The sequence below is a fragment of the Mchenga conophoros genome, linkage group LG22, assembly GCF_057382185.1.
Source record: "Mchenga conophoros isolate Kocher_MC1m ecotype Shallow Benthic linkage group LG22, M_conophoros_male_GT1.1, whole genome shotgun sequence".
Classification (NCBI taxonomy): Eukaryota; Metazoa; Chordata; class Actinopteri; order Cichliformes; family Cichlidae; genus Mchenga; species Mchenga conophoros.
In genome coordinates, this window is record NC_140546.1 from 34,222,213 (window position 1) to 34,234,895 (window position 12,683).

Here is a 12,683-nt window from a genome sequence, read left to right on the forward strand (position 1 = left end):
CACTGCTTTAGAGAACATTTCCTTGATATCTTTGGCCTTCTCTCGACAGCTCGGCTCTACTTTCCCATGCAGTGTTTTGTGCGTGAGGCTGCTGTTGCCTGCAAGTTAGGTCTTGTGTAGTTTTATGTGTACTCTGCTGCTAAATGTTCATTACTGAGAACTGCCACCAGCAAAATGTTGCTTACCTACTACCTAAGCTCACAGCAGAAGATGTTTGATTTTTGCATGAATGGAGCCAGGCTGGACCTCCTTAAAGAAGACTTTTGCAAAACAAAGCAGAGTCACTAGTTTCAATCTTGGCTAAAAGTTTGAAACTAGTGCAGCTTTTGCTTTTTACTGTTCGGTCACACACCTGCAGGTGCAGATTCCTGATGGATCATTGTTTAATGAAAATAATTGCAATTCTGTCAAAGAGTGCTATAAATCTTTGTCCAGAGCATTATTCTGCTGTTGGACTTCCTGGTTTGGATTTCATTTTCTTACCTTAAACCACCTGATTATGAACGTGGTATATGTTGGATAGATGTCTCATAAGTTTGCAAGTTCAGTGAAGAGCAGGTTTTGCTGCTGCTTTAATTAAAAGCGGACTCTTCTGGGTGTGATTTAAGGAATTTATTTAATGCGGCTTAAACTATTACTTCAGAGAAATCTTTTTTCAGCTGTAAGAGAGGAACTGTAATGCCAGTGTAGAAATTTACAGGGATGCCTTAGTGCCATCCGGGCCGAAAGGGTTTCCTGGTAAACAAAAGTGTGTCGCAACACAAATGATTTGCATGCTTTCCTCAGAGGGATCCAGGTAGCCTCTAGTTATGTCTCAAATGAGCTTCTACACTGAGGGTGTTTTCACACCTGTTTGTTTACTCTGGTCCGAATCCTTTGATGAGTTTGTAAACGTGTAGCTTTTCCCTGTGATTTGGTTTCTTTTTACACAGAGAAAAATCTAAGTGAACGCTGAGCAAACCACAACGTGTCATTACAGACCACGTGAGAATGTCCTGTCCGCTTATTGGCCAGATGTGTCTGGGAGCAACAAATGTAAATACAGGAACAAGGTGCTGCGTTCTGGACAACTGGAAAATACTGAGAGTTTACATTCATTTCACATCTAGTTGCCGACTCACACTGACATTTGAACATCTACAGCTCCTCAACACATCCCAGTACAGAAGTATTTTTACCCAAACTTGCAATGTCACACAGTACTCAGACTAACTGCACCAAGTGAGAAAATGAACTGCAGTTTGCTTTAAAAGGACTAAACAGGCAGGTGTGAAAACGCCCTAATGCTGATTTCCAGCTCCATATTTTTAGTGATGGACTCTGCTAGACTCTGCAGGATCGACAGCTCGAAGCATGTTTCCACAACACTGCTTTGCACGTAAATTTCTCATGAAGTTCTTTAAACTGAGATACGCACAGAATCAACTGTAGGCGTCGGTCACAGCACGTCATGCGTGAGTACTCCTCACCAATGAGCTTATGCTGCGCTTTGCTCAGTAATAGGATAGACAGGTTTCAGAGTGTAGTAGGTACTGCTTCCTATGTGAAAAGGCCTTTATGCACTCAGTCTAACTTGTTTGAAGCTAGCTGTTTTAGCTCCCTTGCCCTTCCTTTAAAGATACTTTCTTTTGATTGGTTGTCTCTTGCAAAGAGAGGGTCAGTAGGTAGAGATTGTGTGCTCACAGCTGGAGATCTATGCCTGGGATGGCCATATTAGGGATATCTGCTCTCTGTGATATCATAAAGGGGGAAAATCATTCTTCTGCTCATTTATACACCGACCCTATTATTTGAAATGTTGGCCATGTTTCATATGAGCACCTACCTTAACAGTGGAAATCAAACTGCACGTACCTCAGTGCATATTGTAGATACTTGGTATAGATCATGTACTCAGTACCACAGTCAGCATCTCTCTGCCTCAGCGCAGCGATCTGTACCATTAAACAGGAAGCAGCAATCCTGAGTCAGAATAGATCGAGCATGTGTCAGTGAGTCAGCCAGTCGAGCGTCCACCCTGTTTACATGTTGACAGCACATGACGCTGACGGTATCTTCCCCTCCGTCACAGCAGCGGCCTCACTCACTCACAGGCTATAGGCTGCATCAATGGACTGATTGTTGAATTTGCAGAGAAACCACCGGGCTTTGGTCATGAGTTATAGGCTGATGAGAAGATGACTCCGGCATGCTCGGGTCCGGTGTAAGCAGAACATGCTGTTTAGGGGTCGTGGGAATCATCACGTTCCTGGTGCCTTGCTATAATGTTTTACTAGTTAAGGGAGGAGAGCATGATGAAGGTAGTCTCTTCCCCCCATAGTAAGGTGTTTCCTGTGACTAAGGCAATATCACTTCTCTTATTAATGTTGGGGATTTTTCCATCCTAAGTAATGCGGAAGCCCTTTCAAGACAGCGAGTTCTTGTTTATCTTCTTTATCCAAGGCTTTGCTGGTAATAAACAGTGTTCTTAATTATTGAGATTTTTTCTGGCAGTTGATTAGTCTTCTGTTTTTTAGCCACATTGATGGCATGTTAACCTGACAAGTTTGTGTTTGTTGTGCTTTGGAGTTTTAAAGCCTCAACAAATATGGGATGGTTTTTCATGGAATTGATCGCTAACATTCTGATCCTGCTCAGATCAACTTTAATCACTTTGTAGCATAGAGCGTAGTTGTTATTATTCCACTACTTTACCAGAAACTGTTAAAACACAAACTTTCCTTCAGCCGTACTTACCATTTATTCTATTTAATAGCAAATGTAGGAGCATTTTAACTGGAAGTGTTTATGATACACTGGTATTGATAGTAACTCTGATATTGAAAAAAACATTCATATGATGTTTATCATTAATGCTGTTAAAGATACAATGTTCTTTTAATATGTTTTCATGTAGTCATGCTTACAGGACTTCTTTCCACTTCGTTTTGAGTGAATTCATTTGCCAAATTCGTTTTGGCTGCGATGTGTATTTTTATTTCTGTGTCATGCATTTTAATTGGGGATAAAAACAGTTGCTCTTTTTTTATCTGTGTTTCTACAGATGGATCCCTCCCTAAAGAGCCAAAAGGAGATGTATCGAGCCAGATAGCAGGTAAAACATAAGATTGTTTTTTTTTTCTTGCAAGGCCCGTTTATATCCATGTGTGTGCTGGTGGTGCAAGAGGGGAGTGTATTTTACTGAGGGTGGAGGGTCGGGGAGGTCGGTATATTTCAAAAGAAATATGGTGTGTTTGGTGTATTTTTACATGCACACGAGCAGGCTAAAGCCCTTTTACAGATGTAATGTAGACCTTTTTTAAATTTAAAAAGTATTATCCTGCTAAGGGTTTTAGCATACATTAAGTGGGTAAAGAGATGTTCTCCAGAGATGTTCAGTCAGATTCAAGTCTGGCTGGGTCACTCGGGGACATTGACAGAGTAGTTCTGAAGCCTCTGCTTTGGTATCATGGCTCTTTGCTTAGGGTTGTTGTCCTGTTGATGAACCTTTGCCTCAGTCTGAGGACCAGCGCGTTTTGGACCAGGTCATCATCAAGGGTGGACCTGAACATTGCTGGATTCACCTTCCCTTGACCGTAACTAGTGTCCCACTGCTGAAAAACATCCCCCAGCTTGATGCTGCCACCACCATGCTTCAGTTTAGGGATGGTATTGGCCAGCTGGTGAGCGGTGTCTGGTTTCCTCCAGATGTGATACTTTGCATTCAGACCACAGTGCTCAAGCTGGGTTTTATCAGACCAGAAAATTGTTTCTCATCCTCTGAGAGTCCTTCAGGTGTCTTTTAGCAAACTCCAGGTCATGTCATGAGCCTTTTATTGAGGAATGGCTTCAGCTTGGCCACTCTACTATACACCCCTGATTGTTGGAGAGCTGCAGAAGTGGTTGTCCTGCTGGGAGGTTTTCTTCTCTCCACAGTAATGCTGGAGCTCTGCCAGAGTAAGCATCAGGTTATTGGTCACCTGCCTGACCAAGGCCTTTTTACTTCGATTGCCCAGACTGGCCAGCCAGCTGTAGGAAGACTTCTGGCGGTTCCACAGTTCTTCTGTTTTCAGATGATGGAGGCCACTGTGCTCATTACTATCCTCAATGATAAAGACAGGTGTGTGCCTTTCCAAATCATAGCCAGTCGACTGAATTTACCACAGGTGGGCCCCAATCAAGTGTCAGAAACATCTGACAGATGATCACTGGAAACAGGAGGTAGCTGAGCTCGATTTGTATGTGTCATGGAAAAGGCTGTGAATACATGTACTTGTTATATTTTTGTTTTTCATTTTTGATAAATTTGCAAGAATTTCAAGCAGAGTTTATTCACTTTGTCATTATGGGGTGAATACTTTTTGGATGCTCTGTTAAATTTCGCCCCTGTTCCTGTCCATTCTCTTGTCTGCTGGTGTTGGACATTGTAAGGTTCTTGTCTAATAGCACTGATGAAGGGCGGTTCAATGCTCTGCCCCTCCCAGTATCAATACAGGTCATTGTCATCCTAAATCTCACATGTCCTCACTTTTCCTGTCATCCTCGTCTCCACCTCTCCCATCTATTCCCAAAACATACAGGATGTGGACAGCTACCCATGTCTGGCACCTCTCCCCATAGCTATAACAGGCTATTAGCAATGAGTTGAGATGGACACTTACGCTGCCTGCTCCATGATTTATTCACACAAACTGCCATTCATTCAGAATCACTCACCCTAAATGACCTTTTCCTTGTGTCCTTTCTCCAATCAGTTGTACTAAATCTTCCCTTTTATTATCCTCATGGTGCAGCTGACACTTAAAAAGTAGGCTATGTTCCTCATGTGAGGGTTAATATGTGCTGCTGAAACGACACATTTAATGACCAATTTGACATATAAAGTTATTTCTGCTCTGTTCTTCAGTGAGAAATTTTACTATTTCATAGGAAATTAGAATAGAGCCATTTGTGCAAACCTCTTAATTAGAAACTCTAAGACTATCAGCAGTATTGGCTTTGTAAAGAGAAACAAAAACAGCCCTCAAATTCTACACACAAAGGAGGACAGTGAGTTGGCAGGTTGCTCCAAAGCCTCAGGGTCTTTATAGAGAAAGCTTCAGTGCCCGTAGGAAAAAGGCGATGAAAGCAACACAAACGCGGTTATATCTGAAAAACACTTGGCTTTAGTGTGACTGTTTAGCCTTTCTGCATGGTGCTTTTCTTAAGCATCCTGCTGCTTAACAGTTATCACTTCGTGGTTTAGACTAGGTGGTGGGTGGGGGGGATTATGTCTGTCCATCTGTTGGACCTCCTCATCCACTGGTCTGACTGGGTGACTGGAAAGTGGGTTGCAAGGGATGGGAGGGTGAGGCGAGTGCTCTTATGTAATGATGTTAAAGCTTTCGAACCCTGACAGATGTGCTTTCTATCACCGTCTCACTCTCTCTCTCAACCCTTTTCGTCTGTGTCTGTCCAGAAGTACCCGGTGTAATCTGCCTCAGTGCTTGTTGAAATGATTTGGCATAAATCTTCAGCAATCAGCTGCAATCTGCAATCTGAAAGCATCGCCTCAAGATGGCGTGTTCGAGCAGATTGGAAGAGCTGAAGCACAAAAATGCTGCAGGAGTGTCTGATCTGCAGCAGTCGTCTGTAGAAGAGCCACTCCTCTGTCACTTACTGTGTAATCTCAGTAAGTGACAGGAGCAACGTGTGGAAGGAAAATGAGTTTTTATTCTCACTATTACAGCAGTAGAAGGGTTTTTTGGGGTGGAGGGTTAAAAAACAAACAAACAAAAAAACAAAACAACTTGTTGTTGTAACGGTCTTTTTCTCTCTGTCTCGTCACGGTTCGTCAGAATAGGATCAGGTGGCATTAAAAGACCCGGCCGACTGAACTCTTGGCACCAATAACAAGCTGCCTTTTCTTTCTCTCTGTCTCTCTCGCTGTCTTTCTTTTATTCCTGCTTCCTCTACTCTCCCTTTTCCCTTCTCCCCTGCTGTGTTTGGGTCGCTGGGGTAACCCTGGCCTGTTTCTCGCTCGGTTAGCCTACCCTGCTATTAGAGGTCTGGATGGATGGGGAGAACAGGAAGAGGCGGGGGTAAGGGAAAGATGGTGTGCGCTCTGTCTCGGTCTCCCAAGCCAAAACTCCGATTTGGGGACACAAAGGGGAAAATTGGGAAGGACACGGAGAATCTGAACGGACTGGAAACAAACACCCAGGCTGTGCTGTTCAGTCTTGAATGCTGTCAATTCGGTGTTTTAGATCGCTGCTCGTTTTCATCAACGGCAAATGATTTTCACTGCAATGAAAGTGCTACACAGATACCTTATCAGTGTAAGGGTGGTAAAGGGAAAGTAGTGACACTGTCCCTGTATTGGATTGAAAGAGTGCATTTGATGCAGAATTTACTTAGATGGCACCTAAACATGACTAATTGACCAGATGAACACGTTCTTACTTAAACTGGTTTCTAACTTTGTGTGTATGTACAGTCAGTGTGAGCTGTGGCCACAGTGAGGTCATTGTTATATTGGCACAGCAGCCAGTCAAAGGTAAGCTGTGCAGCAGCTAATCAGAGCTGCTTCAGTAGGACTGATAGATGGGACATGAGCCATTTGTCAAGAATTCAAACCACATATAGACAAAAGAAGATTGTTCTTTTCGTCTGCACTGATCTGGCGTTGTGGCTCTGTTCTGAGATCTCACAGAACAGGAGTCTGTGGCAACAGATATAACTGTGATAAAATCATAAACGGCACTAAAGGCAGAGCTAGGGCACAGGTGGGCTATTAAGCTGCTTGCAGGTTGTGCAAAAGTAGCAGCTCAAGTAGTCCATTAGGCCTTGGTCACGCAGACACAGAGACCTGTAGGCGACTGCATGGCAACCACCAGTTGGTAGGGAAAAATTAGCATTAACTGACTGGTTTTGGGTGATTGCTGGAGGTTGCTGGCAGTCTCGAAGAGGAAACCTCACTGGGAATGCTTAGGTTGCTAGCAGATTGTCACATTTAGTTTGTAGAGAAGACTTTTGTGCAAAACTCACTGACCAATCACCAAGTGGTTGTGAAACTGTCTTTGTCATTCTTCAAAGCAGAAGCTGCACATTTTTTTTTCCATTTTTTATTTGTTTTAAATGGGTTGATTTTAGGATAAAAATCAGCTTTTACTTTGAAGATGGACCTTCTCCATTTCCAAATGGGGTTGCACCCCTTTAGTGGTTAGTGAGCATTTGCAGACTGCTTGCAACTAAGGCAATCACAAGGAGGTTTTTGGTACAGCACCCTCTTTGTGGCAGTTTTCCTCCTAGCAACCAGAAGTTCACCAACCAGTCTCTAAGTGTGGCGGAGGCATCTTATGTGATATGTAGAAGTGTATCTGCTGATGTGCCTGCCTAAAACTAAGCAAAATGGCATCATTGCATTATAGAAACATTTCAGAAGAACATTAAAAGTAACAGAGGAGTTTAACCAACTGCTGACAAAAAGACAAATACAGTCGATTCAGTAGAGCTGGAACTGCAGTCACACCTGCGAACACTTGTGTGTCATGTTTGTTATTAAGTGCGATACAGCCAGGTTAGCTGTAATAGAGTTGCAAAGGGGGAGGAGAGCTGCTGTTGTTCCCCATTGTGTCTCCCTTTCTGTTTGTTCTTAAAACAATATTCTTAATGTGTTTAACACAGAAAAGCAGCACTCTGTGGAACAATGCTAGGGGCACTGTAAACTTCATATGCAAATTGAGGGGGGGGGGAGCTTGAGAAGCTTAATATTTACTAAGGAGGTAAGGCTTAGCAGTTTAGGATTTATCTGAGATGAATCTGTCTGGAAGATTATAGTCTTAAATGTATTTCATTTAGATTTTTCTAGTACTGCTTTTTCTTCATAGGAAAGGAAAATAGCTTAATGCACGCTTCGGTTAAATCAATTTAAAGTGTAGAAATGAAATTAAATCCATTGAGCGTGTAGTATTTATGAGTAAAATGGGCATGCAATCAAATAAAATTGCTCTGTCTGGTATCTTTTTTTTGTCATGGAGACACTGCTGTCCACTCCTTTATCCCAGAGGAATTCCTGCCAGTCCCACACATCCCTCAGCAGGGAATTTATGGCACGCTGTGAATGTGGGAAGTCCACAGCTATGCACTGATTCACACTCTTGCGCGCGAATCTGGTTTCTGTTGACCCGTAACAGCTGGTTTAGGAGCGATGGCTCCCAGTCAGCTGCTGGATAGCCCTCATGAGATATAACTGCTCTTTAATCTCACAGGAAGATGCTGCGAGTGTTTCCTCCTCCTCTCAGCTGACTGTACCACCCGTCCCATCTGTTGGTGTGCACACAGCTGTCGCATTCTGTCTTCATATTGAACTCAGAAACACACACACACACCGACCCCTGAGGTATTTGTTACAGTGCCTCTGGGGAAGACTTGTTGTTGTTGTTGTTGTGGTGTTTAGCAAACTGAGTAATGCCCACTCAGAGGCCACTACAAATCTCAGGCCTCTGAGGTGTGTGCCAAGTATGTACATATTGTAACACAAGCACAGCCCAGTTCCAGTCGTGGCCTGCAACGAAGAAGAACTGGCCGTGATCCGGGAGTTTCAGCAAAGGATGATGGACATTCCTGGCATCACCCCCATGGGTGTAGTCATATCAGTGATAACTTTGTCTCGCCCACTTCATACAGCACAGGCGACACGGGAAATGTTGGGACTTTTTGTTGCCTTGGAAAAATTCACCCAGGTGTGCTTTTTTTTTTCGTCTTATGGGATACGGTTTTCCTCTGTCTCGACTTCTCAGATAATTCTTCATTTAGTGATTGGCATTGGACGCCAGTTTCCCTGAATTCCTGAATGTAGACATCATCAGCAAGGTAATGACCTCCTCATTGGTAGCTAATGGCTTATTGATCATAAAGAAAAGAGGAATGTAATTTGTTTTTCACAGTTTGTCATTGAATTGGAAAAGTTCAAATGAACACTGGCTGTGTACTTCATTGCGCTGTGAATGGATTGTAAATTTTCTTGTTAGGCTGTTTGATGACTCTCGTAGCAAGCACTTCCTCGAATTCAGCATTCCAACGTGACTCAGTTAAATCATTGGTTGTAACATAAACTCTGTGACGTTAATACGTCCTTATACAGAGTCATGGTTGTATTTAATACACTGTCCTCTTTAAGTTTTAAGAATTCTTAGACTTGGTGAACTAAAAACCAATTTGCATGAATTTCTCTGCACTTACTGAACATTGCATGTAGTGCTGAAATGTAGTTACTATACTAATACTTTAATCAGACGATTAAAGTTTTGTAGGTCCCTAGAATTAAATCACATCTGTTTAATGCATTAAAGATGTAGCAATAACGTGCCATTAAGCACCAAATTGCAAAAGTTACCTCAAAGTGCTTTAGATTGTTAGCTAAAGAGTGAAGACAGTGGGAAGGAAAACCCCTTCTAACAGTAAGAAACCTCCAGCAGAAGCAGGCTCAGGGAGAGGCAGCCATCTGCTGTGACCAGTGAGGGGACGGAGACGAAGGAAAAGATGCACAGTGAAAGCGAGGTGAGATTAGATTAATAATAACTAATGTTTAATGCAGTACTTCGTGCTGTTTCTGGTTCTTCACTTTAGCCCAACAGAGAAGACAGAAATCCTGATATATAAAGAACTTCTTTGTAGTAAAGAGATAAACATAACAACGCTCCATCATCGGGTCATACTTTGTTCCTTTTCGTTTTTCTGCTTCTTTTTTGTCAAGTGAACACAGCTATGATCGGTCTTTTTGGTGTGCAAGTCCCACTTTCAACCAGTCAGCAATCTGTCTTGGCATACCATCACCATCGAGTTAAGTGCTGTTGGCTCTTGGGAGGAGGTGCCGTAAATCCAAGTCGATACAGTCAACGTTTACATATACAGTCCCAGCCTCTACTAGCATAGGTTAATACTGAGCGGCTGCAGAGCAACAACATGGGTGATTTGAGCCGATTGAAGCAAGTACCTATACGAGTGAAGGAAAAGCACTCGATTGACATATGGCAATCTGCTAAGTACCTTAGAGGGTTAGCTACAGTAGCTGCAAAGCAGTGAACTATGAGAAGATCACTTTGTACGTGGGCGGAGCTGAAGCGTTTTGCCTACAACCTCACGACTCACTTCCTGTGCTAAGCGGCTTCTCCTCGTTCATAAATGCAGTGCAGGCATATTATAATTGCTGCCCCTCCTGCACGTTGAGGATTACCTCCATTTACCTGTCTCTCCAAAAGACAGACAGATTAGCAGCTCACCTAATGCCACACGAGGTTCTCACTGTTTATCCACAGAGCCCAAGTGTCTGCACCGGTAACCCAATTTCTCCTTGGAAATGTTTGCTCCAGCTTTCCATATGGATGTGTAGACATCACCAAAAATGGGTGGTTTTGGTTGTCTGCAGGGTTGGAATATCTCCCCTCAGGAATCTCAGGATTAGCTTCAGCTGCGGCAGCTCTGCCCGCAGCGGACTGGGATCCCGTCGGCACATCGGCCAGTCACTCTATGATTAGATGATGCTGCGAGCGGGCTGCATTTCTCCAGCAGCAGCCGAAGCCAAATCCACAGCAATTTATGGAGGTTTTACAATTTAGGGAAGAATTTTCAAGCATGGCTTGCTGGACAGCCAATCACAAGTGGCAGTATGCTTATACTGGTTCCTCCCTCGTCCCACTGACAGGTACAGTGTTGCCTGTCTGGTGATGCACAGGAGAGGGGGACGTAGAATCTACCATGCAGTCAGCACCATCCTTTCCTTTGTGCTCTTCCTCGTCATTCCTCAATCAACCCAATGGAAACTGAACTTAGTCGTCCCTCCATCGTTCCCTGACGTCTACTTTATTCCTCCTTCGCTGTCATACACCGCTTCTCTCTTTCCTCAGCCTAGTTATGACACAATGATGTGTTTCATTAGCTTACTAATTTTCCTGGTTCCTCCTAGTTGGTTTTGTTCATCATTTACCCAGAAACCCTTGTTCTCCAGTCTGCTTCTGTGCGGGTGTGGGTGTGACCTGGCCACTCTATATTTAGCTGCTGTGCCACTTTCTCTGTTCCCAGAGCACTGCAGAGTGCTGGGAGGTGATGGAGGATGGGGTGGCTGTGTCTTTAAACTTACCTTTTACTTTTGATGATTAAAGAAGAAATCCACCCAAAATACTGCTCAGATAAACTCTGGAAATAAGAAGGTGTGTGTGTGTGTGTGTGTGTGTGTGTGTGTGTGTGTGTGTGTGTGTGTGTGTGTGTGTGTTTTGGTCAGTCTGCGTGAAACCTTAATCTGATAAAAGTCGCCGTACAGTAGCAAATTCAAACAACTACAAGGCCTCACTGTGCGCTCTTTTTACACGCTCACACTCTTCCAAACACGCAGCGGTTTTCTGCTCGTCTCTTGTCAACATTAGGTTTTTCATTGACCTTTGATTATCCTCCTGCTCAGTGGCAGCCGGCCAATCAGACAGCAGGTTTGCAAGCAACATCAAAGATTGTCTTTGCTTCAGAAGATGAATCACTCTGTGGTGAAAACATGCTGACTTATCTGTTTGTGCGCATATGCTGCAGTTCACCTCGATAAGCGCGCTTCTTGAGCATTTAGCTTGGCATCGCTGCTGTAAATAAGTGGCGCCGATAAACATCGCGCTCGAGCTAAGCTGCGAGGTAATGTTCAGGGAGCAGCGTGTAGGCAGCTGCTACAAAAGCAGCTTTCTTGTAATTTAATGGCCGTATTGTCACATGATGACCACAGCATTAGACAATCTGTTCCAAAGCAGTTGTATGTGTCGCGTAAGGTTGTAATTCATAGAAAGTATGATCATTTTCATAGCTGGTCTAGATCAGTGATGTCAAACTCATCTTCAATCAAAGGGGACGTACGGCACATATAGCTCATAGGATAGATCGAACTGGTGAAACTCTGCCTTCTGTCAATGTAAAGACATTTAGACACTTTTAATTCCTGAGTTATCCTTGTATAAGAAAATTTGTTTTTTTGTTTTTTTTTAAATAGCACAGCTCAGGTTTTCTGAAGTCACTACTGGGCCAATTCTGGCTCCCAGGTCACATGTTTTACACCTCTTTGTCTAGAAAATGAAAAGCATTTATCCCAGTTTTCTAAAATCCAACCAAACCTTGTCATGTAAGTCAAAACAAGTAAATGCTCACAATTGTTATCGGTGTTTACAATAAATATACCTTGAATAGGTGTTTCATTTCTTGCTAATGTGTTAATCACTCAATGTAACATTAAAAACACCTAGAAGAAGTATAAACATTTTTTAAGTGACTTTTTTCAGTTCTAACTCCACTACACTAGCTTTACATGAGTTAACAAACAAAACAATCCCTGTTTATCTTTTACTTGGGCCCTCTGCAGCTTCTCAGTTCCTCTGCCTGAAACAAGCTGCCTTAGCTCCCTTCCCCATGACTTTAAGACGTCTTTCTTCTGATTGGCTGCTCGTTGTAAACGGAAGCTGTGATCAGCAGGTCGGTAGGCCAAAGCTTTGTGCCTGAGAGGACCATGTTGGAGTGAGCCACTCTCACTCACATTATAGAGAGTTAAGGGTAGAAAACATCACTGTTTGTTATGACGGTGTGTTGTTGGAACATACCGTCTGTGACAGATGAGAAAAATAGGCTAACTTTTACCCATATTGATAGCACATTTAGCGATTCCTAATACCTTGTGTCCTAATTTTTCATAAAGAGAC

General features: G+C 43.1%; 1 protein-coding gene across 16 annotated transcripts in view; it reads left to right on the forward strand.

The window, feature by feature from the left end:
- The window catches only part of LOC146549786 (triple functional domain protein), an 80,682-nt gene that overhangs the window by 17,556 nt on the left and 50,443 nt on the right, over positions 1–12,683 (forward strand). For 15 of the 16 annotated variants that reach the window (XM_085263319.1, XM_085263322.1, XM_085263324.1 and 12 more), the window contains one exon: positions 3,044–3,094. In XM_085263319.1, coding sequence (XP_085119445.1) covers positions 3,044–3,094 — 51 coding nt within the window. Of the gene's footprint in view, positions 1–3,043; positions 3,095–10,246; positions 10,664–12,683 lie in introns of those variants that run through there. The other variant, XM_085263323.1, reaches the window with a different exon arrangement.